Source organism: Protopterus annectens, chromosome 1.part2, assembly GCF_019279795.1.
Source record: "Protopterus annectens isolate FY-2018-M chromosome 1.part2, PAN1.0, whole genome shotgun sequence".
Classification (NCBI taxonomy): domain Eukaryota; kingdom Metazoa; phylum Chordata; order Ceratodontiformes; family Protopteridae; genus Protopterus; species Protopterus annectens.
Genome location: NC_056727.1, coordinates 1,243,095,589 through 1,243,123,076, shown reverse-complemented (window position 1 = coordinate 1,243,123,076; position 27,488 = coordinate 1,243,095,589). Strand labels below are relative to the sequence as shown.

Sequence of the window (27,488 nt, the reverse complement as noted above, 5' to 3'; positions counted from 1 at the left end):
CATACTACCTCAAATTAATTATCTGAATTAATTTAGAATGTTTTTTTTGAACAACATTGCTGTTAATGGAATCATTTAAAATGGCTGAATAAATGATGTTTTGTAAAAAAATCATTCACCCATACTATATAAAAATATTCATCATACCCTCTTTTTCAAAAACATAAAACATAAATGAAATGATTCAGAAATTCTCTCAATCCACCTGGTGTTATGCGACTCTCTAATATATTGCTATATCTTGGAATATTTTTGTTTTTATTACTAGGATGATTACTGTTATGATGTAAATATCCATTAGTAAAAGTATGCTTCCTATGGATTTTATATGGATTTATATTTTCATATTTTTCCTCTGGAAAACAGATCTAAAAAAAAATTACCATCAGACCAATATCACCTTTGGGTGAATTTCAAAAATTAAACAGAAATAAATGCCTCAAAATAATGTGCTTATTGGGGTCAAACACCTCCTTTTAGCAATTTTTTATTTTCTCTAGAGAAAAATGCCAAATCTCTCACAAAGATGAATTATCATTCAAAAGGGGTCCCAATAAATAAAACTAAAGAGATGCCCTTGGTAATAGAATGTGAATGTGTAGGGGCAACTACTACAGGCAGGAAAGGATTATTTGGGTCTTTATGTATTTTTGAATTTCAAAAATTTTCCCAATCACCCCGAATACAAAAACTATACACTCAAATAAAATATAACCAGAAATAAACAACATATAGACATATATAATAATAAATTGACAATATTAATAAATCGGTTTCGTTTAAGAATAAACCCTGATTGTGATCTGTTTCTATTCATTTCATTTTCTTTTCTTTTCTAATATATTGTCTAAACCTTGATGACCATATTGGAGCCCTTATCACTTTCACCTCACTCTAAGTACTTCTTAAAAAAGTCAGAATTAAGATTTTATTCTTTCTGCATTTTTTTTTATCATTCCTTAATTTTCCCTTACCATTTTTAACATTTTTTTAACATTTTGTATACACAATCAATACACATTTGTGATAATGATGTAATGGTATGTATAACCCTAAGTTGAAAGGTTGAAGGTTTAACTAATCATTTATTAGATGTGGTAAATTTAAATTAAATTAAATTAAATTTCAATTCCTAGTTCTTTTAAACTTCTTTACTACAGTTTACTGCTTTACTATAAGGTACAAAACTAAACCATACTTCAAAACATTTAATTCCACACTACTGCAAACACTGACTGTCAAAAACATTCTATATAACAATCTATATGTTCAATATGTTCCATCTGTACCTGCCGCAGACCCAAAAAAGAAACCAGTACGTACTGCTATATTTCAGTATGATTGATTGTTGGCAGACCAGGTCTCTTCCTTCTAGCAGTTGTGTGAATCACTTTACTTTATACATTTGACTTTTAACTTGGTGAAACATTGGCTGGTTTTGTTGTTTAATGTTAGTGTTAATGACACCATTACCTTGGTTTTTATAATTGGTGACATTATCTTGGTTGGGTATCAATTGAAATGTCATCAGTCGGCACATTCAAACTGCATCAGCTTTATTCAAAACTTTTTTTATCTCATTTTTATCAGAAAAAACAAACAACAACCTCACTGGGCAGCAAACAACTCAATTACATGTTCATGTGACAAAGATTTTAAACAGTGAATCAAGCTATCACTTTGCTAACTGGCTTTAATATAGCCTCAATGTTATTAATCTCAGTCTTTAAATAATCCCATCTCTGAAATATTATATATCATGAGCAGTTTTAAAAAAAAAAAAATCGCTTCATTGAAAAAAACAAAAAAAACACTGAACATAGGATTGCCGACCCCCGACCCCATTCGCACTTAAAAATCGCCAAAAGTAGCAATAACAATGGAAAGTTCAATGCGGCAGCAAAGCAAAGTAGCAGTAGATTTGTAACTCATCTGCAACCTCCGCCATATCAAACCACAAAACTCACAAATAACAAAAATAGAAAAGAACCCAAAAGAATTCAAAAAATGCGAAACCCCTTTTTTTGTATTTTAAATATATCTATAGGGTACCAGTGGAGTTTTAATTCACCAACAACTCTTTAGACAGTGAAAGGACACTTATAAAAGAGTCATGTGATGTATTTAAATAGATGCGAGAGTGAAGTTCCTAACTCATGCATTCATGTTGCTAGACATCTCACTGGAAGTCTCACCTTTCTTTCATTTCAGTAGCATATTTAGAAAGTGAAACTCTCTAGCAGCTTTTATGTTAGTCTGTACAAGACAAAATACATATGCTATGTCTTCAATGTAATGTACTTCTTTCTCAAAAAAAAAAAAAGCTTAATTGTTTCTTCGAAGATGCATGACTACATTGTTCATTGTTTAGGTACGTTATCTGAATTCTGCTAATGTTTTCCTTTATAGCCATGGTAACTAGGACATCATCCAAGTAAATAGTAAGTGTTCAGTAGTCCTCTGAATAATAGCAGGTATAGCTTGTACTGTGGAATGTAAACCATTATAGAATGACTAGCCATTAGTTTTCAAAAAGTAGCATTCTGATTGGTCAGCCCAACCAGCATGCCCATTGTAAATCTGAGCATATACTAATGGAAAAAAGGTCCAGTCACCCGGACTTTCTTCCATTAATATATACAATAAAAAATGTACTTTACTTTCATTAAAATAAATAAATAAATAAACTCACAAAACCGGAGACTCAAATGAATGAGAGGCATGACACAGAGAAGAATAAAAGGATAATCAGGTAAGTTATGCAAAATTAAAGAAACGTACCCGATTACCCTTTTATTTTCTGTGTTCTGCCTCTTCTGTACGTTAAAAGCCTCCGTTTCTTTTTTTTTTTTTTTTAATTAAAAGAAGCAATGGAGATCTTCCTTTGTCCGTTGCTTCCTTTATACAGCACTGGTGTGCTGCGAAAGCATGAGAATGCAAGTCCCATGCACATGCGCAGTAAGTCAGCAACACCCCGGGATACCAACGGAAAAGCGGAAGTGTACCATGGCGCCTTTATATAAAGACATTATTTAATAAAAGTAAGTAATTTTTTTCTTAAATAATGTCATTGTGTAATAGCAATAACCGACTCTGTGGTGTGGTATATTGAAGATTTACCCACGATTGGCTTTGTTTAATCACTTGAGCTTCACCATCGTGATTAAACCACACCAGCCATGCGTAAAGTTTCAATATACCACACCCATGTCGCTGGTTATTGCTATATTATATGTAAACATTCCAGTATGAATATGTATGGTTAAATATTTCATACACTGGTTATCTATAATTACATACAGATAAAAAGCAGGAATCTTATCTAATTCAGAAAACTTTTGACCTGTGACTGTTCATGCAAAAACATTTTCTATTTGAAGTGTAGGATATTGCCTTAAAGAAATTTGGTTAACTGTGAACTTAGAATCCCCACAAAGTCTGTGAGACACATTAGGTTTCAATATAAGCACCACTGGAGTAGCCCGTTCCGAATGTTTAACTTTTCTGTCTTAACTGTTTCTTTGTCTGCTTTAGTACATGTAGCATAAGCAACTGATCAAGGTCTGAAAAATGTCAGTTTGGCATTTGATAGAACATGAATACTAGCTTTGGTTGTGTTTAATATACTTGTTTTTTGTGTATGGTTTCATGTTTCATAGGCATCTTTTCTAGAGTTTCACTTTCAGAATGCATGTGCTTTATTTCTTTCAAGTTAAATGTGCTTTGTTAAGGCAAATTTTGTTAAGGCAAATTTAGGTAAAGCAAGTGTAGGCCTTTAAGTATTATCAAAGGTGAGGATGCCTGTCCAGTCACCTCCCATGGAAGGAATATTGGGCACAAATCACCTGGAAGAAGTCTTAGGGCAGAATTAGGGGACCTTCTGGAGAAATTATATTTCTCAACTGGCCTGAGAATGCCTCTGGAGCCTTTGGATGGACTAGAGAGTGTTGCTTGGGATAGAGAAATCTGATCTTTCTTGTTCATTTTGCTCCTGATGTGACCCAGCCAGGACAAGAAGTTTAGGAAATGGGTGGATAGATTGATGGATGTTTCCTTTTGGTTGTTATGAGCAACTTTAACATCAACGTATCCTACTGGCTTTGTGTTTATAAGGTTTCAATACAAGATTAGTTGGTTGCCAAACTGTGCTCCTTATGCTTCCGAGTTTCTGTTCACTCATAATGGTTACACCAACTTCCAGTATCAACCTCAAAATCCACAAGCTTATCTTCTGTCTCCATTTGTCCAATAAGTAGGTTAACTGTTTGTAGTCATAGGTCCTTTTTTCTTTTAATATAGACTGTGTGACGCTTTCATTGTATAGTTTTACAGGCTCTTGTTATGAACTTACTTCTGCCACATGTACAGCATTTGTCATGGTTACAGTTGCATTGAAAAACTGCATGTGTTTACTGGGGTACTCGTGACAGTCATTAGCTTTGCTGCAGTCCATACCTCTTTGGAACATGTCCTTTATTATATATATTTAATTTGGATACTTTTTGCCATATGTATAACTTACAAATCTATGTTTTTATTTGTCTGTTTCTCTGCCTGTGTAATGCATTTTCTTACGTCAGGTAACTTCCTGATAATAATCATCTGTGTTTGTGACACAGAGGGATGAAGTCCTGATTTCACTCCTGATGACCATTGATAATTTAGAGACTGCAGCATTGGAGGAGCTGGCTGTGGATGGTGAGTGAACTGCTGCCTACTCACCTTCCTAGGAGGAAGAATACAGCATGGTCAGCTAAGATACTTACATTATTTAGAGGCTGGATATTATGCAACAAAAAGATCAGGACATTCACACCCAACAAACGGCCTGTTGTGTAGCCAAGGTTCAGCATATGACCAGCATTACAAATGCTCAGTGTACCCAGCATTGTAAGCATTAAGATTTTCAGAGCTGCAGGGTGGGCATAAAAGTAGAAACACACTGGTGTGACTTCTGATCAGAATGGGAGCAGTGTATGTTTGATGGGAATTAGCCCCTTTCTCATCATAAAACTTGGATTTTTTTTCATGCCAGAGGTGGTGTAAATACCCAAATTTAGTAAAACATTTTAATTTTTTTGCAGTAGCTCCTCCTGGTGGCATGGGTAACAAAGAAAAGGGATTGTACTTTCCAAAATGTATAGCCCCATTTCAGGGGAAACAGGCTTGGCAGAGTCCTTCAGTCTGGAATCAACCAGGATGGAAATGGTGTCTAGGAAGGAGACTGAAGTGAAAAAAAGGCCTCAGGGTGTAACAGTTTATGCTAGAACTACAAAAACAGTAATAAAATCTGTAAGATTATATAGAGAGATCCAACAAGAAAATTGAGTAAATGGAGGTAGGTACTCCAGGCAGTTGTTTTAGGTGGCAGTAGAGCTTAGACTGCAGCCAAAGAATGCCAGCTGTAGTGGCAAGAATATGCTTAATGGAGACTCGCCAGCTTGACGTTAACAAGGGGAGAAGGAAGACTTTAGATTCTGTAGAATACCAGCACAAGTAGAATGAGGACATTGTGTTGGTTTTGTGATAAAGTGGCCTAGTATGCCAGCAGAAGAACTCAAATGGACACCATGTATCAGCAGCTTTGTTCCTGTCTTCTCCTGCACAGATTTTAAATCTGTAGACTGAAGAGAGAAAGCCCTGCTGTTCTTTGGTTGCCTGAGAAGGTTATAACAATTTGCGATTTAAGGGCCCTTTGTGATCACAACTTTTTTTGCCAAACCTTTGCAGAAACAAGCTGCTTTCTGATCAGTGATTAGATAGATCAAACAACTTAAATGGAAGGATTGGATGTTTTGTTCTGTTTGGCAAAGAGTACATTGTCATGGGTCCCTGTTACCTTTTCTCCCCAGAAAAGACTCGAAAGAAGTTATAACAGAAGTATTCAGTTGACCCAGTATTAAGGGGCTTGGAGACTCACATAACACTAATTTGGCCTCTGACCATCATGTGTCTACAGTTCTATGTTGCACAACTTATAATAAAAGGCATGGCATCTAAGTGCAAGAATGTAATTGTTCCGCTTTATTCGACATTCGTCAGACCTATCATTGAGTACAGTGTCCCCTTTGGTATGTACCTAACCAGGCATATCCAACAATTGTAATGTCCACTGAGGTACCTCACTAAAAGACTACAGGCCTTAAGTAAAATGTCCTATGCAGACTGCCTCAAGGCCTTATCCATGTATTCTGTCTCCTGTAGGCTTTTGAAGGGAGATCTATGCCTGGCATACAGGGCATTGTCAGACCCCCACTCTGATGGACCTCCTGCATATCCACAAAACAAACAGCACCAGAAGTACTTGTTGTGATATAAATAGGACTTGCTGGGAAACAGGTATGTATCCCAGATGCTAACCCTGTTTCTGGAACAGGCTCCCCATCCATGTAAAGCAGAGTTACTCCATTACCCAATTCAAGTGCAACTTGGACAACTAGATGGGGAACAGGAAATTCATCCCTGGTTTGGCACCTATGTCTCTAATGGACACCTCCCAGGCCCTGCTTGTAAATGTTTCATCTCTCAACCCCCTGCTTACACTTATCAAGGGTATCAGAACTTGTCAGAGATTTGGGATGCATGGCTAGGCTTAAAAAGGCCTTTGTGGTCGTTAGCCTAGTAAACACCTATGAACTTATTTTGTTATGTCCCCATAAGTATGGGTCTTGCTGAACTAATTCCTGTGTGGGTACATAGATTAGAGCGATTGCCTTTGTTTTATCTTCATTAACTTTCTATCCCAGAATGACTTGAAACTGTTTCAGAACACTGTACAGCACAAAAATGTCCTTTTCTGGTTTTATTAGGTGCAAAATAATGTCATCTGCAAATAAAGCCAACTTTTCTTGATTACCGTACCAATTGTATCCTTGAATTTCTAATTCCTTTATATTTGCCAGTGTTTCTAAATATAATGCAAATAACAAAGGGAAAAGAGAACACCCTTGTCTGATTCCTCTGTTCAAACAGATCTTATCAGAGAACACCCCTCCACACACACACACACACACACACACACACACACACACACAAACACACTTTAATTTTTGCTTCTGATCCCCATATATCTTCTTAATTCACCTTATTATTTTGTCAGGGAATGCAAATGCTTCCATTGCTCATAAAATCCCATCTTACTCTGCTTCAAGACCTACCAACAACAGTGGTATTTTCTTACATTCTATTTTCATCTGGATCATCCTTGTTCTATTGATGTCAAATGTTTGCTTCCCCGCCACAAAACCACATTGATCCATATCTGTCAATTTTGGCATCACCTTTGCCATTAATTTAGCTTTATAGACATAAACACTTTACAATACTAGTTTAGAATCAAAATGGGCATATATGAGGCTGCATTTGATGGGTCTTTATAATCTTTAGATATTATAGCCACCACAGTTTTCTTCCACGTTGTTGTTGCTTCCTCTCCTTTTAAAATAATGTTAAGCAAAACCTTCCAGATCTTTGTCGCTTTCTTCCCTCCTAGCTTCCAAACAGCCACAGAATATAATTTATTCCTGGGGACTTTCCTGTAAATTGGTTATACATCAGCATTTTTATCCTAACTGCTCCTATCCTAACTGATAGAAATTAGGCCTCATCGACCTTTAACCTTGGCATATTCAATTCTTCCATAAACATTTCCATTTGTACTTTTTGTTGATTTCCATGTTTCTCTGCTTTATATTAGATAGATTTGATTTTCATAAAATTTCCTAAATATTTCTAATGCCTCTACAGGATCTCTAGTTATTTTCCTTGTTATAGGCTCCCTAAGCTTAGCGACAACCCTTTCTACATTTTGTTGCATGAGTCATTGCGCTAAAAGCTTTTGGGTTCTGGAGTTGTAAAAAAAACAGTTAACAGCAGTATTTCTAAACATATGCATATTACCAGGGTAGTCTGTTATTTTCTCTTTAGCACTGTGCAGTTGTGCCTCCTCTTGGGATGTGAGATTTCCCCTATTGTGCAATAGTTTAACCTTTGTCCATTTCTCTAAATAATTCTTGTTACTTCTTAACCATATTTCATTTTCTTCTACCCTATTTTAAACTCCACTTTCATTTTATCCCACTTCCTAGCTATATTTTCTGAAGAAATTTCTATCTTCCTTAACAACTCTTAAATAATTTTCACTACCCATTCCTTAAATTCCTCTCTGTTTAACAGATAGGTGGGGAAGCGCCAGTGTCTCATTTATATTTCATTACCCTGTATTTTTATTTTAGTTATTATTGGTGCATGATCAGAAATAGCTATTGGATGCATATTAAAACTTTCAATTAAATGCACGTTACTATGAATTATAATTTCTGTCTAACCTAGCCCAGTTTTTCTACCTTGGGGAATAGTATGCAAGTTCTCTCCGGGCTCCTACTACTGAATTTCCCTCTTCCATATGAAATATTTTCATAAATTTCTCCAAGAATCTAACCCCTTTTTTATATTTTTCTGTTTAGGACCCCCATCTTCACTGTTGCAAATCAAATTCCACTCCCAACCTGTAAGTAATATTCTGCTGAAAGCTAATTATTTCTCCCATAATTTTAGTTCCATTGTAGCAGTTTCAGGTGGAATATAAATACATGCCAGTGTAATCCTGCTCTTTTAGCAATAGCCCTTTGCCACCACAAGTCTATTATTATTATTTTTTTTCTTCTTCAATTACTATTAGAGCTCCTGTACCAATTAATATAGGTATTCCACTTATCTATTGTCCCCGATATTCTACTGAATAACCATCTTGTAAGCCTTTTTTATCAAACTGACATGCTCAGTTCTTTGCAAACGTATCTCCTGTAGCATACCTATTTGCACTCTATATTTTAATACAGTTCACTACTCTTTCTTTTTGTATGTACCTGTGATAATACAGAAAGTGTTACCATTATGATAAGACGTTGTTATTCCCACATGTTATGTATAGCAGTTTTTTTAAATGTCTAGTTTCAGCTTTTGTGCTCAATGTATACACTAATATTTGGCAGGTTGATCTTTTATGCAGTTGTTTCCTGTCATATCCATTTGAACATATGTCACATAACCTAATAATGTAATACAAACACACTAAACGATGTATAGCCTCAAATAATAAAGTTTAACCCTCCTAATAGGAACAGTTGTTCAAGACTGGCAGCTAGACTGACAGGCATGAATTGACCTATAATGAAGGTTATATATGCCAAGATGCATGGTATATTCTTTGCTTCTACTTACACAACATGTATGTTTTTGTCTTATCTTTATTCCTCTTCAGATGTAGAAAACAACTTGGATGCTATCAGTAAACATTCCATGGGATTTATTAATATCTACACTATGTGTACACTAAGTGTACACTGTTCTGAGTGAACAGACAGCACAAGCATAACTCACACCTTCTTAATTTAAATTTTAGTTTTCCAGCTGAGTTTCATTCAGCCTTAATTATCGAGTGGGATATATAAAGGTTACCACAAAGTGCAGACTACATGTACAAATAATTTAATCTTTCTGAATGACTAGAAAGCATAACAAATGTGGTTGGGATGTTCTTGAATACAGATCATACACACTTAGTGTAGACGTTATTGAGTCAAGACCATTAGCTTTTAGCCATTGAGGCAAAAAGTATTTTGCTTTCATTGTAGTTATCAGCTTGTCTCCACAGACACATCAGAACCAGATACACAGTTTTCCAAGCTTCTCATGTTGCACTGTGAACATGTATTTGCTAAAGGAAAACTTTTCATTACATTCAGTATTCTTTCATTTACTTTTCATTGCATTCAATGTCCTTTCATTTACTTGCTTCCTCTTAAATCTTGATAGATAAAGCCAAGGACGTTAATCCAGTCATTCCGCCATGCAAAAGTAGGAAGAAACGCATCCGTTTTTTTCTTATGCTTTCTTCTCTTTTTCATTGCAGTGCCTACATTTCTTAAAACTGAACAAGAAGAAAGAAGGAACGAAAGGGTGCACCTATTTACTTTAGTATCACTGTGACATCAAAAATAACTGAAAAAGCTTTACTATATTACATGCAGTATATGTCATGTTTTATTAAAAAATGCTGTTAAGAACAAAGATTATTTTACTTACAGTTAACTCTTTCCTTGCTGTTCCCCCTCTCCTAAGTGTTTTTCCAAACATTAATGGCACAAAGTAGGACATATGATTTGGAGTCCCCTACATGTTTAACAGAGTGAAAAAAGTCCAGTGTTTTCAGGTTTTCTTGTTCCACTATATTTCACAAATGTGAGTGATGCTTTGTAATCCCACATTTGTTGATTAATTTCTGAGTTGCTGGTTTTCTTCCTGTTGATCTACATCTCACAACTTCAGTCTGTAGTTCATTTCCAACATACTTGTGATTCTTCTAGTCAACTCCTGTGCTTTTTTTCTGTCTCTCAAACATTTTTCTTAGGAAAATTGGAACCGGTTTCATTGGCATAGTCTCTATATGAGCTTTATTATCAGAAGAATAAGAAGCATAACTCCCTGCTGTTTGATAGTTCACTTTTTTGGACAGACTTGTTATTTCTTCCTTAGCATTCTCTGCATCAAAAAATGACCTCAACCCACCAGGAAACAATCATCTGAAGAGAGCCGGATATAGCAGCTTGAATCTCTCATCATTCCCTGATTGCTGGAATAAATTTACTCTTCTTCTGCCTGGTATACAATAAATAATCGTTTTCCACAAATGTTGTACTGTCTCCAGCTTTTAGTACTTTGTACTTTTGACACAGTTATGTCAGAATCAACTTTTCTTGCTGGTAGGATTGCATCTTTACTATTAGAGGTCTTGGCTGTTTTCTCATGGTCATGTTTGGAGCATACACACAATATGCCCTTTCATGTAACAACTCTTACTATGGACTACTAGTTCAGTTACATATTTGTACTTTCATAGAATTAATACAGTCTGTTCCTTCCAGTTTCTTTGGTATGTGTCTCAGGGTTTTCCTATGTGTTCTAATCTAACCCTTTTGATTTTTTATTTTATTGGAAGTCTCAAAACTCCATACAGCTTTTTTTCTTCTTCATTTCTGCTTTTTTTTTTTTATTTCATCATCAGATCATCTGTTTAAAGTTTCTTGTAGTAGTTTTTTTTTTTTTTTTTTGAGTTGAGTTGATATCATTCATCTCATCTACTTTAATCAGCTCAGATTTTCTTGAGATATTTTTCTCTAGATTAGTCAAGGCATCTTATTATTTATTATTTTATTTTTTTATTTTTTTTTTTTTATACTGGTCATTTGAGCTGGGAAAATGGAAATTTTTCAGCAGAAATATACAGAGAAAAGCTCCAGTTTGTAAATATATTAAAAGGCAAGCAAACATACACAGTCACATACAATATACAGAGGCAAGTACAAAAATACAACACTGATTTCTATATAGAAAGAAATAAATAAAAAATTCTTTATGTATAATTCACCCATAGATATGTGTAAATTTACAATTTTGTGTTTGATTATGATGGTGTATGAAAGAGTTGGGGAGTACAGTGAGTAGTAGAGAGCTTTCAGGAGTATAGTAGAACTCCTAGTAGATGAGGTTTGCATATTAAGAAAACTAGTACATACAGTAAATTAATATGTGGAGGTTGATAGAGAAAGTCCTGAGGGAAAAGCAGGTGTAGAAGGTCAACCTGGGGGAAGGCATGGACATTGTCTATTAATAAATAGGTGTTCCTTTAGTAGTTGTTTAAACTTAATGATAGAATTTGCTGAGGTAATATCAGAGGGCATTGAGTTCCAGATTTTGCCTATGTAGTTAGGAAAGAGGGAGTTTCCTGCTGAGTTGTTGGTTTTGGTGATTTGCACCAAAGCTGGAGCCTGAACTGCTTTTTGCTGAACAGCTGCAGGATTCGTCCCAGCCACTGTTTTCTCCTCACCTTTATAGTTGATTTTCTGGGAGTATATCAGAACATCGAAGTAGTAAAACTTCGAATTTTCTGATATCGAACACTATTCAACGAATGCTAAGAATAGCGAAGCTGCAGAACAGTGAATTTTTTCCTCAGGAAAGAATTTTGTTGGCCGTTTCTGTGGCTTCGCTATTCTTAGCGCTGTGGTGGAAAGTTACGGGTTGGGTTCAGGTAAGTGTGCGATTGTACGTTAGGGTTAGGGGCGGGTTAAGTGAGTTAGGGTTAGGGCGCGGGTTAGGTGTGTGTGCGATAGTGACAGACTTTAGGGTTAGGGGCGGTTTAAGTGAGCTAAGGTTAGTGCGCGGGTTAGGTGAGTGTGCAGTAGTGACAGACCTTAAGGTTAGGGTTTGGGTTAAGGTAAATGGGTAGATAGTAGTGTATGTCTAGTTTAGTGTAGCGTTAGATGTAGGAATTTAAGTGTATGTGTATGGTTGCTGTTTGTTTGATGTGCTTGTGTTGTGTGTATGTGTTTCAGAGCAGCAAATTTTTTCCATGGGAAAAAATTCGCTGTTCTGAATGTTCGATATTTTCATGTTTAGATGTTTTGGGGCTGATGAAATAGCGTTCGTTATTTTCATCTTTCGATAACGTGATATAAACACGATTTTCTTTCAGGTTCTCTTTTCTTTTCTTTACCTCGTTGGCATCCAGGCACTGCATTTACTAGTCAGTAACTGAATTTTACCCAAAAAGACAAATTCACGGGCTGTCTTTTCTGAGTTTCTATTTTCACACTGGAAGAGCTGAAATTAAGCTGTTACTCAGTGTGCAGCCATCCTGGAAGTAGATAGAAATACATTTTTGATAACTCAAAATAAACATAGTCAGGAAACATTATTTACAAAATATATTATTATTAAGAAAATATATATTTTAAAGATATTTTGAGTGGAATCAAAATACTATATTAAAACACTTGTATAGTATCTGTAGTGGACAGAGTTAGGATTACATATTTCAAACGGTCAGTGTGGTACACTTGGATAGTTTATTAGTTGCCAGGTGATATTTCAGGGTAGATGTGAATCACTGCAGGTTATTGCTGATGTATGCATTTTTCAAGTACTTTGGAGAGGGGAGGAAGGATTGCTGTAGGGGGATAGTTTGACAGTTCAGTGGATGTGCCACTTTTGTGTAATGGGGTTATGAAAGAAGCTTTATATGAAGCAGTGTACAAGTTCAGATATTTTAGTCATTCATAATAACTTAAATGTTCACATCCATGATGCCTTTGGTATATTTCCACTGTATTCTTTCCAATTTACGCGTGTTTGTTTTCTTATAAGATTTCCATGTTGTTATTCCATAATCTTGTTTGGGTCTAATGCAACTGACAGAATGATTTAAGTAAGCATTTCTGATTTCCTAGACTGTATAAATCTTTTTGTGCAACATATAGTTTTATAACTGTCAACCAATTGCTTGATATGATTAGAAAAACTCAAAGCTACATCTACCCATATACCAAAGTCGTTAAATGAATGTACAGTTTCAGTCACTGTGTACTTATTAAATATTTATCCTTTCAGTCTTTGTCTCCCAAATCTCATGAGCTTAGTTTTTGATGTATTTATCAGCATATTGTTTATCAATGTATATGTCTTTATTCTTACCACATATTATGTATTTATAAAATGTTTTCCTATTAATCTCAATGTCTTTATATACATTTTCTTCAAATTTGTCCTGATTTTGTATCACACTATGTTTAATTTGTTTGTCCAGAATGTTTATTTCAGTTTTCATAGTTATTGCTGGACCTTGTTTACTTACATTTCTTGTACTTTTTGTGCCTTATCTTAATTTAGTATCTTGTTCTTATGGAGCAATGTCTTCCTGACCTTGTGTCCCTTGATCCTGATGTTAAACATTATTTTGCATGCAATTTCTCCTTTCAAAGCTTGCCACATTCCTTCTACAGTTTTTCCACTGAACACATCACACAGTTTGTTCTACATAGTTACTGTTTTGCTTCCATATGTAGTCTGTTATTAATCTTTGGTGCATTAGTTTAGAGTTCCGTTTGGCAGAATTACCCAGCAGTAATTTAACCTTTATAACCCATGATCACAGCTCACCAACTGTGGTAAAACTTGACATGAAGTAACAGTCATTTCCTTAGTAACACAAACAATGGCCAGCATGTTCCATTCTCTGGTGAATCTCTTTGCAATCTGAAGCAGGTTTTGTTCCTGAGTGTACATTGTAAATAATCCCCTTACTTATGTTGTTGAAGCGATGCTGTTCCTGTCTGTTTCTGGGAAATTGAATTTCCCAGGCAGTATTATTTTTGTCTTCTGTGTTTCATGCAAGAAATGTATGAATTCCTTTAGGTCATCAACACTTGACTTTCGTGGTCTATACACTCCAACAACTATTATGTGTTCCAAGGTTGTTTTTATTGTCACAGTTACCCGATTTACAGTATTAGTATTATCATCTTCTTCTTCTTCGAACATATAATAATCACAGGTCTCATAGCAACCGTTAATCCTGTCATAACATCTGCATCCGATTTTTTGATTGAATGTCTGTTACAGTAAAAAACATTTGTACTCTAACAGAACTGGTTTCCAGTCATTGCTGTTTAACTATGTTTCACAGACAGTAACAGCATCAATCTTGTGGGAATGTAGCAAACTTTCCAATAAAAAAACTTTATTACTAATGTTCTTAGCATTAATAACCAGAACAGGTGACTTCCAAGATGGCTGCACATCGAGTAACAGCTTAATTCTAGCTCTTCCAGTGTGAAAACAGAACATCAGCAGAGAATGTCAGTAAACTTGTGTTTATGGGTAAATTTCAGTAACTGGCTAGTTAGTGTACTGCCTGGATGCAAGGAAAAAAGAAATACAGAGGATCTCGCAAGAAAACAGCTACAAAAATTGAGGGAGAAACACTGAGTGGAGAAAGTTCTGCAGCTGTTCAGCAAATAGCAATGCAACCTCTAGACATGAATTTCAGTAACCTACAGGAAGATATAAGACAACAACACACAGACCTGGTTAAAATAAATGAAACACTGATGGAGTGTATAAACACAAACAACAAAAGGCTGGAACAAAGGAAGAAGCTTTAAGCGAGTATTCAGATGAGGTGAACTGAAGAAAATGCTGGCTGAATATGAGAATGCTGAGGAAGAGATGTTAAAAAAATAGAATGACAGAGCACGTAGGGAAAACCTGAAATTTTCAGCTATACCAAAGATGCTGGAAGGAACAGACAGCATTAATTTTGTGAAAGCACAACTGCACTGGTATTCCATAGCAGGAGTTTTTAGTTGAAAGGGCACATCTTGTATATGCTCCAAACTTGGCTATGAGAAAACAACCTAGACCTTTAATAGTAAAGATTGAGTCATACCAGCAGAAGAAGTTGATTTTGACGAAATTGTGGTAGATGGACAAAGTACTAAAAGTGGGAGACAGTAGAATGTTTGTGGAGAATGATTACTCATTGTACACCAGGCAGGAGAGAAGCAAATTTATTCCACTATTCAGGGAATGTCGAGATGCAGGTGTGAGATTCAAACTGCTGTACCCAGCTGTCTTCAAAATAGTCTTCCCTGGAGGGACAAAATAATTTTTTTTTTATGAGATATATGCTAAGGAGGAAATACAAAAGTTTGTCCAACAAAAAGCGAGCTGTGAAATAGAAAGAGATTCTGCCGCTTGTTCTTCTGGTAATAAAGACTGTACCCGTGAAACTTTTCCCAGTGTTCAAAGGAAAATGTTGGAATGAAGGAAGGAAGTATGGGAATTGAGTAGAAGAATTGAGATCATGTTGGAAATGAAGCAGAGACAGGATTTGGGAGATGGAGATGAACAGTAACAAAACCAGTAACTTAATTTGGGGTTATAATGCAATAATTATATGTGTGAAATATACTAAAGAATCATGTGAGCAAAAAACAAACTGTAAAACAAAAAACAGGAGAAAAAACTGCGGAATGGCACCAGAAATTTATTAAAGTTAAGCGCTTTTCATTTGTTACAATTACAGACTTCCTCAGACAGACAGTCTGAGGAAGCTTGTAATTGTAACATATGTGTGAAATATGACAGAACAAGAAAATCTGAAAATACTGGAACATTCAGAGGTTCATAGGTGTTTACTAGACTAATGACCACAAGGGCCTTTTTAAGCCTAGCCATGCATCCCAAATCTCTGACAAGTTCTGATAGTCTTGATAGTGTAAGTGGGGGTTTTGGAGATGAAACATTTACAGACTGGGGCCTGGGAGATGAACCATTTACTGATTGTCTTTGTCCATTAGAGACATAGGTGTCAAACCAGGGATGAATTTCCTGTTCACCATCCAGTTGTCCAAGTTGCACTTGAATTGGGTTAGGGAGGAACTCTGCTTCACATGGATGGGCAGCCTGTTCCATAGATGAGGTAATGTCTGGGCTACATACCTGTCTCTCCAGCAGGTCCTATTTATATCACAGGTAAGGTTTATGTTTTTAGAATGGGTAATTCTGGTGCTGTTTGTTTTGTGGATATGCAGAAGGTCCTTCAGAGTGGGACCTGACAGTACCCTATATGCCAGTCATAGATGTCATTAATGTTCAAAAATGCTTTGGGGAGGGGAAGAGGAGAGAGAAAGTTAACTGTAAATAAAGAATTGTTTTCTTACTAGCAGTGTTTTTGTTTGTGATGTATGGTTTTCTTTGCGTTTAAAGTTTTCTGAGTTATTTTTAAGTGTAATGGGGATTGAAAACAAGTGCTGCTGTTCTTTTCTTTTCTTTTCTTTCTTCTTGTTCAGTTTTAAGAAATGTAGGCAATGCAAGGAAAAAAGCCTGGTTAAAAGAGCATGACGAAAGAAAAATTAATGCATTTTTTTCTCATTCTTCCATGGGGAAGTGACTGGATTAAGGACCGTATATTGATTTTAGTAACAAGTTTTAAGAGTAAGCAAGTAAATGAAAAAGAATATTGAATATTATGAGGCTTTTTTCTAGCAAATACATGTATGCTCAGTAGCAGTTCTGCAGCTGATCTTCAAGTTTCCATAGAAACAATCTGAAAAAGAGAAACTGGCTGCATGGTTCTAATGTCTCCATGGAGACAATCTGATAAAGAGAAACTGGCAACAGTCTGGTGGAGAGTGATTGGCTGAAGAAAAAAAAACAGAGAGGAGAAATTGGCTAGGAGATAATGCTGTCTTAAAGCATTTGGGGTGTTTTTCCCGTCTGGGAGAGCTATGAAGAAAAGACAAAACCAATTATCACATACTAGAAGCACAAGTTGCACCATGCTTCTTAGCATGGTTAACCTTTTTTAAGTTAACTCAAGTCTATGAGTGTGGCTGTCAATTTGGGAATTTTGTTCCTATTAGGAGGGTAAAACTTCAGCATTTGAAGGTGTACATAGTTTTGTGTGTTAGTATTAAGTTAATAGGTTTTGGGGGGATTGAGGGTGTGTTTGTTTTTTAGTTTGAAGGCTTTCAATAAAACAAAAAGTTTTGTAAGATGTGATATAGGCTTAAATGGATATGACAAGAAACAACTGTGTAAAAGCTCAAAAGGTTGGTTGATGTACTTTAAAGATTCCCTGCAGCATGCACTGTCGGAGATGCTGGGCAGGCAGATTGGTATGATGAGGGTGATGATTTTTCTGAGCTGTGATACAGAATTGGAATTGCCTAGACACAGTAAGGCCTTGCTGTGTCTAATTATGGTGGCTGCCAAAAAAGCAGTTACTAGAAAATGGAAATTAAAATCCAAACCAACTATATTAGAAGTAGTGAATATAGTAACAGAGAAAAAAAAACTGGAATTGATACCTTTAGAAAAGGATAGGAGCAAACTACATAGGAAAAAAATGGAAATTGTAAGAACAATACATACAGGGGTGGAATGAGGTTTAAAAGGAAATGTGACTTAAGTGAGCTATATAATGTTTGACTGAAAATGATTGGGTAGGTTGTAAGTGATGCTTAATGTTTGCAACTGGTAGTATGTCAGTATAGTTTGTGATGTAAAATGCTTGCAACTAGGATTGTGTCAGTGTGGTTTGTTTTCATTTGTATAAATGTATGATTGCTTACGTCATAAGTGATGGTGTAATAAAGATAATTCTTTAAAAAAAGGGGCAGGAATTGAATAATTTATGTAATGTTGGTTAGAGTATATGATATATCGCAATATATGTGAAGTATAATGTTTGTTAATATAGCAATAACCCACGCCTGGGTGTGGGTAATGCTAAATTTACCCACGGTTGGCGTGGTTTGGTCCCGAGGGACCAAACAAAGCCAACCGATGTAAATTTAGCATTACCACACCCAGAAGTGGTTATTGCTATTATATGACATTATTTAAGAAAAGAAACTATTACTTTTCTTAAATAATGGCATAGTATAATGCCTGTGTACTGCCCTTCCGCAGATGTCTGGCATCAGCGGCAGTTCTGATGTACTGCGCGCCTGCGCAGTACATCAGAGCTGTGAAAGCAACGGAGAAAGCAAGATCTCCGTTGCTTTTTAGTGTTCGCTATGTTAAATGAGTTTAACATGGCGAGACAGTTTAAAATAAGCAACGGAGATGTCCGTTGCTTATTTTAAAACTGTCTTGCTATGTTAAACTCATTTAACATAGCACTAAAAAGCAACGGAGATCTTGCTTTCTCGTTGCTTTAACACTGTCTCGCTATGTTAAATGGGTTTAACAAAGCGAGACAGCTAAAATAAGCAACGGAGATCTCCATTGCTTATTTTAAAGCTGTCTTATGTTAAACCCATTTAACATAGCGAGTGTTTAAAACGTGTTATACTAATGGAAAAAGTCCGGGCTTACGGACCTTTTCCATTAGTATAACTCGATTTACAACGGGCACTCTGGCCAATCAGCGTGCACGTTTTTCGGCGGTCATGGTATAATATAGCAATAACTAATGCCTGGGTGTGGGTAATGCTGGATTTACCCACGGTTGGTGTGGTTTGGTCACGAGGGCGAAGCTCGAGTGGCCAAACAAAGCCAACCGTGGGTAAATCCAGCATTACCCACACCCAGAAGTGGGTTATTGGTATTATACAATGACATTATGTAAGAAAAAAAAAATACTTTTCTTAAATAATGGCATTGTGTAATGCCTCCTTGCTGCCCTTCCGCAGCTGTCTGGTATTCTGCGGCAGTTCTGATGTACTATGCATGCGTACGCCTACGCAGTAAATCAGAGCTGTGGGCAAAAGCAACGGAGAAAGCAAGATCTCCGTTGCTTTTTACAAACTGTTTTGCTATGTTAAATGGGTTTAACATAGCGAGGCAGCTTTAAAATAAGCAACGGAAATCTCCGTTGCTTTTTTTAAAGCTGTTTCGCTATGTTAAACTCGTTTAACATAGCGAGACAGTTTTACTGTAAGAGTTATAGTAATGGAAAAAGTCTGGGCGACTGGACCTTTTTCTATTACTATAACTCGGATTTACAACGACCCCCCCCCAATTAATATTCAAAAACGTGCACGCTGATTGGTCAGCGTACACGTTTTTGAATATTAATGGGGGGGTCGTTGTATAATGTTAATTTGTTAATACAGTTTGATTCTTTTGTTATAAATGTAAATTTATTGTCACAAGTGATGATTCAGTGCATCGAATGTTGCTATCTGTAAACTGTTACATTTCTGATCTGGCAAAAATCCTGTCGTGTTTTTCAAATATTGCAATATATCTTGACTTAACAAGTGCACACTGTCCTGTCTAAATACATGTGTGCCCCAAATTAGGCTTGGATGCTGTACACATTTTCCTTTTTTTAAAAGAGACATGTTTTTCATGTAGGTATTTATCTAAAAATGTTTCATTCATGCTGAGGTGGTTCTCCTTTCCATATATGATTTCTAAAAAAAATATGACATTAGCACCTTTACAATTTGTGCTGTGCAAGAGTCCTGTAATTTCCCTACTAACAGTCTGAGAGCCTTTGAAGATAACATCATTTGTTCGACATGAATAAAAACCACTCCATACTTACTTAAATTAAGGTATTTTAAGGCCCTACTCTCATCCTGTATTTCACTGTTTATTATCTTTGCTCCAAGTATACTGTAGCCATCAGTTTCTCTAATAATTAAGTCTTCAATTACAAGTATATCATTTCTGACCAGCTCTGAAGAACCTTCAACCTGTAATTCAGTAATGTCTGCTCTATCAGCTGTTACAAGGGAATGACCCTCATCACCATTAGTCTTGCTAATCTCACTGTTTTCATTGCATATTGCATTTGCAAGCTTACAGTTCTCATCCATCTGGCTTTGTGTTTCCACAGCTTGAGCCATGTTGTCAGTTTTGGTCGTTCTCCTCGTTTTTCTTACAGTAATGCTCCTTTTTTACTTACAGTAATATTCTTCAGTCCTTCCAAGTTCAGTTTTGGTTTCTTCCTTTTAGCATGCCCTTTGTTTCTTTCTTCTTTCTTCTATCTTCTCTGTCCATTTTTCTGTAGACTGAAAGTTTTGTGACTGAGCAGTGTAATTCCCTATAATCTACAGTATGTGTACGTAACAAATCAATACCCTTTGTAGTATATGTTCTGTTTGCATTATAGTCATTAATCGGTATTATTGTCTTCCTAGTTATTCGTTGTGAATGTCTACTTTCCTTTCTTTCATTTTATTCTACATGCTGTGAAACATCAGATTGCTAACTACTCTAATCCTGAATTCTGGAGTTGTCATTGGTAGTATACTGTTTATTAGGGATTTAGTGATCTTTAATGAAGGTAGACACTTCCTTTCTGAAATGTGTTTTGTTTGCGCTGTGCCTAATATTATTATTTATCTTACTAGCCATGTCATTTAATATATGTAACAATGGTTTTCCGAGCTGTGCCAGTTTCACAAGTGCAGTTATCATCATTAGTAAGTCTAGATTTACTACTGCTAATAGTTTGCAAATCATCCAGTTCTGACATTAGGAACAGAGGTCTCCATTGTTATCAGTGTTACCTTTATACATACACAGCAATTAGTACACTGTGTAATATACTTGTGCTTTAGTAAATTAATGGCATACTCATTTAAGGAATCCATTTTCATCTACAAATGATTAAAGAATTTTTAAAAGAAAAGAATAGTCAAAATCATTTACCACAGAATTCAAAGAAATTAAAACAATTAGTAATTTAAGCCAAATTGTATGAGGAAATCACGTAAACAATATACAACTAAATATTAAAGTGCACTGAGTTAACCTTGTACAAGGCAAGTCATTCAAACAGTTTATCACTCTTACCTGCTGTACCACTTGTGTTTTTTTGAAACTTTTGCATTATAAACTGCAAGGTCATAGAACAGTGGGTATAAAGAAATTTCTCTTAGTTTATTTAAAGATGCAGAGGCAAGTTGTATTTTTTAGTAAATTCAATGGTATGAGTTGCTAGTGTGTTTTATTTTTCATCAGAGTGAGTGCCCATGAAAATTGTATTCATTTAGTCATACAGCTGTGGAGGGGAGGTGTATAAAATGTTGTATTTTAAGTGTCGCAGGGATAGCAGTATATGTGGATTGACTTTAAACTTGAAATTCCTGGTTATACAGTGGTGACCTTTTGACATGCAGTGCTCCTGCTCTGTGGGATTTTGGCTAAGGGAAGCTGTATGCAGGTTACAACTCCTTAGATCTCTGTTTCTTTTGTGTTACATATACTGTGTGACCAGTGCCCTGGAGTGTGCTTTTATTAGGTTCATAGGTTAGTACTTATCTAACTGCCCATGTAGGCCATTTTAAGTCTAGCCAGTTATACCATCTGAGAACCAAACTTTGCACCATGTGTTTGTAAGGCCAACACCTTAAGCATTTTGGTAATGCCTTAAGTGCCATTTAGGCACAATGGCAAGAGCTTGCCTTGAAGTCTAGCGTCACCTCCCCTGTCCCCTCAACTTCATCTTGTTTAAGTGCTGTTAAGGCATGTTGTGAAAGAGTTATCCCAAGTGGTGTGTTTTCCCCTCAAGCCAGTGTGAGAGGATTTGCTCGTTCGTCTAGGGGGAAATGGAGGTATGACACACACACACACACACACACACACACACATTACAGCCTCCCACGATCACTCTAACAGACACTCACCCATTCACAAATAGGCACACACGGACCTACCTATCCCCTCCCTAAACCTCCTTCTGTGACCTCCAATGCATATATACACTCATACATGCACTCACACATACAGCCCTGCACACACACACACACACACACACACACACACACACACACACACACACACACACACACACACACACACACCAGTACCTGTTTGCTAAACTCCCCTTCTTTTACTTCTACCGCAGTGGGTGAACATGAGCTTTTGGCAGTGTTCTTTAACCCAGAATGGTTGTGAGTGGCTGTGTTAATTTATGCAGCCGAACTATTCTCAAAATTGCTTGGCTGCATAAATGTCTTATTACATGCAGTTCCATGGAGGAGCACATGGCTAATTAGCATATGCCTCCACTAGAGTGCCTCATTAACATTTCACAGAGTTGCATGGTGCCGATATCTTTGTCTTGCAGCAGCTTAGTAGTGCTGTCGCTGAATTAGAAATTGTTACTACAAGTGTGTCTGGCAGTTTAGTGTAGAGGATTATATCTCAGAACTGCGAAAAAGCTTTATCCTGTAAGTCCTAGGTTTGATTCCAACACATCTACATTTGCCTACTATGTCTGGCCAAATCATTTAATTTGTTAGAGCTGTTGGTTAGTCTTTGAAAAAGGAACTTGTTTATAGTGGGCATACCATATTAATTAAAATAAACTGGTATGTATGAGAGGCTTAAATTCCCTGAAAATGATTTATCAAACACTCTGTTTTGATGACTTTAAATGTGAAATGTTTTTATAGAACATGCTGTCATTAGCTGTTAGGTGATTTTACTGGACGTCTCTCTAACAGTGTTTCTCACATCTGTAAAGGCAAAAAAGTAGGGACTTTCGCAAACTAAGAACTTTTTGGCTGGGGTTATAAAGGTCAAAGAGGGATGGCTGCCAAGGAATAGATAGATGATTGTAGGTGATATTTTTAACATTTGTATGCAAAAATATGTGTAAATCTAACACATTTTCCTCCTGACAGGCATGTATTTTGAGAAGAGACAGAACTATGTTTTTATTGTCTTTATTTTCTAATGCTACTCAGGTAATGTCCTAGGATCAAACTTTGAAGAGGAGGATGGTCTGGATCCTAATGGCGAGACACTGACTATTGAAGCCAAGTTTCAGCCTCTGCTGCTGGAAACCATGACAAAAAGCAAAGATGGTTTCCTTGGGGTAAGAATTAAATTTAAACCAAGCATAGCTAATAATGAGGCTAAAGGAAGTATTGACAGAATATTACATCACTCCTTAGGATGAGACAGTAGCTTAGTTACATGTCGTACCTAAAAAGTCACATCTCTTTGTGTAGATGTTTTATTGTTTATTTAGTTTATGCTCACAGGTTAGTACTAGGCTAACTGCAATTGTGGGCCATTTTAAACCTAGCAAATTATCCCATTTGAGAACCAAACCTTGCCAACTGTGCTTGTAAGGTAAATAGATACTTGCTTGTCATAAATGTGATACCCAGAATTTCCTGAATGACTAAAAAATAAACTGCAACCCAAATGCAAAAGCAGCAAATTTTGAAACTCATTGGTACACAAATAAACCATTTTTGCTGAGTGGCTGAGGGGATGGTTGCGAACTTATGAATTTAAGCTTCCAGCTCACTCATTATCGACAACTTACACTGTGCCCCTACACCTGTGCTGTAGATGCATAGTAACTCTGAGATAACTACTTAATATAGGGGGAACATTCTGAGGCAGTACATTAGTCAGACTTAATATGGGTTCCCTTTACAAGTTGGAGGACATGCAATTGTGCTTCTTAGAACCATGAACAAAAGTGCAGCTAACAGGATATATATATATATATGTATGTATACACACACAAATAGATATAGATATATAAATATGCAATAGGGCTTTATGTGCAGTCCATGAGAGCTGTGAAAATTTAAGTGCAATTAAGGGGATTTTATATATATATATATATATATATATATATATATATATATATGCAAATATATATATAGATACATATTTTTATGTGTATAATATATATGTATGTGTTTGTATGTGTATATATCTATATATGTATCTATATATATCTATATATATCTATATATATATATATATATATATATATATATATATATATATATGTATATATATATATATATATAGACACACATATTTTTTTCCAAATTGCTGTATCTCAGACAGTTCCTTCATCTATAAGGCTGTAAGGTACAGCAATTTTAGAATTAGTATATGTAAATAATGGTGGTGGGGACCAGGGAGCTTATCCTCATGCAAAAGTGCTTTTAATTTGTAACAGCAGGTTTTACACCTCACTTTTCATGTTAATTACCCACAATTTGAGACAGTTTTGGTATTTGCAAAAATTGAGTCTCACACTTCTGATAGGTTACCACTTAATGTGCATTCTCCAACATGCACATTTGTAATTTCACTTTTCCAAATATGACAGTTATGATCCTTGGAATTTCAACAGGCTTCCCTGGTAGACCATAGGCTGCATTCAGAAAGTTCACAGCACAGCTCAACATTAACCTGTATTAGTCCTTAACTGCAGATTGTAATTGGGGAGATTACTGAGCTGCACTGAGATACAAAGCAGTTTAGTACAGCCCTCTCTTGATCTGCTCATTGCTGTCCCTAGATGTTGACAGTGAGTGACATTATGCTTGGGATGTCGGTTGCTGAGCTGTTTATTGTACAGATAGGTACTGTTTTCAGTGATTATAAAAATACTTAGCACTGGAATTTTGCTGTAGCTTCCTTTCTGTCTGCTTCTCTGTCTCTCTCTCTCTCTCTGTGTCTCAATTCAGTTTTGCTCATTAGCAGTTCTGGTAGGAACTATTTTCCCTCACTTAAAGAAAGGTGTCTGCAGAAATCTTTAGCATAGAGAAGCTGCACCATGTGTCAGATAGAAATTAAATAAGTGACCACCAAATGATATATTTTGAGTTTAAAACAAAATGCTAATGAATGACTAGACTGTGTCACACAGAGGTGAGGAACTACACAACGTGGGCTTTCCCCTTTTATTAAGGATTTCCATTTAAAGCCTTGTATTTGTAATGAGTATGATGCACAGTTATGAAACATGTAATGCTCAAGGGTGAAAAATAGGTACATTTCTTGACTGGGACTTGAAGTTAAGCTATGCAGAATTAATTTTTTGTTGTGCGCCACTAACCGTCTACTGTATTAATTAGTCTAAAATGTGGACTGCCCCCAGCATAACATTTTTATCTTTCTCTAGTGAACCGCAGCAGCTTCGAGTTTGAAAAAAAGACTAAGGGGTGGGATTCACAGGCAATTCTGCATGACTGAACAGGTCTGATGTTTTTGAGTGTGCTTCGTGGTGCAGTTCAAAGCATAGAAGACATGCATTAATGTGTTGTCTTTGAATCTCTGTATCCTTCAGGTGGCCAGTAATTAATGCTGAGCTGTGCCCCAATTGTCTATAAATCCCAGGCCCAAGTGTGGTCTGGAAATTTAGACAATAGTATTTGGTGTGCTGATTTTGTATAATTGCTGTTATTTTGATATTTACTTGTATGTGGATGAATAGTTGTGTATTTCCATTAGTGGTACTTTTTGTTTCACCTTTTTCTCTGAAGCACAGTCTGGAGGTATGGAAAAAGTTTAGTAGGTACTAATTTTGGGCAAGTGGGTTAAAATATGTTGGTGGTCCATCAAATTCAGTCAGTTGCTGCACCTAGCCCTCTTCTCTCATCATATTTTCATTTGAATCACACAAGCATATGTGTGCATGCAAATGCACACGCATGCGCATACACATACATTCGCACACTCACAAACATACACACATACTCACAGCAGTATACCTTAGTAGAAGGGAAGAACATGTGCCAGAAACTTCAGTCTTTCAGAATTATAATGAAGATTCCGACCATTTGTAAGCTGGGGCACAATATGCTGTTCTCCTTTTGGGCGGAGTTACTCAGGTCTTCAATAAGTTCAGTCCACAGAGAAAACACTACTCACCATATCTAAATCCAAAAACCTAGCAGGAGACTCGCTGTACCCAAATTGTATGCAATACTTGCTTACTAGCACTCCTCTCAGCTACTGTGCATCTTATCACACTTTCAGCTACTCGCTACCTTAGCTCACATTGTATTTCTTGCTGTTACCATGGAATTGGCAAGTAAACCAACCGTGTATTCATATTAGTAACTCTTACAACCCTCTTGGTTGTAAGGTTGTGCACAAAAATGAAATCTTTCTCTTGCATATTTTACTGCTTTGTTATTTATGCCCTGTCTCTTTCATAATCACACATACACAGATTTTTATATATATATATATATATATATATATATATATATATATATATATATGGAATCTACTTTGTAATATCAAAATTGCAAAACACCAAAGACCATAACATTGAGCCGAGAGTCATTAATGTTAAAATGCCGAAGCGCATTCCAGGATCGGACTACAGTGGGGAAAGGAGCATGATTGCTCACGTTGGGCAAGTTTTACTTGCCCTGTGAATACTTACACGGTTCAGCATTTTAACTTTCTTGATTCTTGTTTTGGCATTTTGGAATTTCAGTATTACAAAGTACATCCATCTCTCTCTCTATATATATATATATATATATATATATAGTTATATAGATACATAAATATGTTATAATATTCGGTCTCATCAATATTGTAACTTTTTATACTTTGTGTAGTCTTACTGTTTAGTATCATATCTTTTTTGTAACTTTTGTTTATCACTTGTTATTTTGTTTTAGAACTTTTCATTGTTACTTTTATTTTAAGTTTTTGTAAATTAGTACTGTATATGTATTTTGGAACTTACCTCCCCAGCCCTTCACTGAAAAGGGGCATTTGTTTTGCCCAGATGGATTATCCCGGTAATCAAATGCAAAATAAAGTAAATAAACTCCAATGATGATCGTCTAGTCCCATAATTGGTTCTTAACAGCATTGTAGGAGTATGTCGTGAAGCTGCTTAAGGATGAATGGCTTCCTTGAAGTACATTAAAGTTCAGTACAGAGATGACTTCATAACCAGGCTGTGAATAGCTGCCCTGCTGTATTATAGTGATACATTTGAAGATGGAGGCTTCAGGGTGAGCTTGTTTGAGGGGAAAGTAAGAACTTGGAGCACGGTAGAATGGGTCAAGCTAAAATGAGGTGTAAGGAAAATAAATTGTGCCAAGTAGTCTGGCTGTCTGTGTAAGCAAAGAAAATAAGCAACTACAGATTTTATTCCTTAAGCTTGACTTTTCTCTGAAAAATAACTGCTTTAATCCGAAACTACACTTGCATGTTGAGTGACATTGAGCACAGTGGTTCACTAAATCAAAGCTACCCTTGCAATTCAGAAGATTAAAGCTGCCAGGTTCATCTGAAAGTGGGCAGTTGTGCGTAGTGGATCTTACCTGGTTTTCCAAACTGAAGTAAAATAAAAAGTACTTTCAGTAGAACAATATAAGGAGACCTTCATGTTT

At 36.1% G+C, this 27,488-nt stretch overlaps 1 protein-coding gene across 1 annotated transcript in view; it reads left to right on the top strand.

The window, feature by feature from the left end:
• SELENON (selenoprotein N) overlaps positions 1-27,488 on the top strand; it is an 805,209-nt gene that overhangs the window by 145,980 nt on the left and 631,741 nt on the right. The window contains exon 3 of the mRNA XM_044060119.1: positions 23,055-23,185. Coding sequence (XP_043916054.1) covers positions 23,055-23,185 — 131 coding nt within the window. The remainder of the gene's footprint in view (positions 1-23,054; positions 23,186-27,488) is intronic.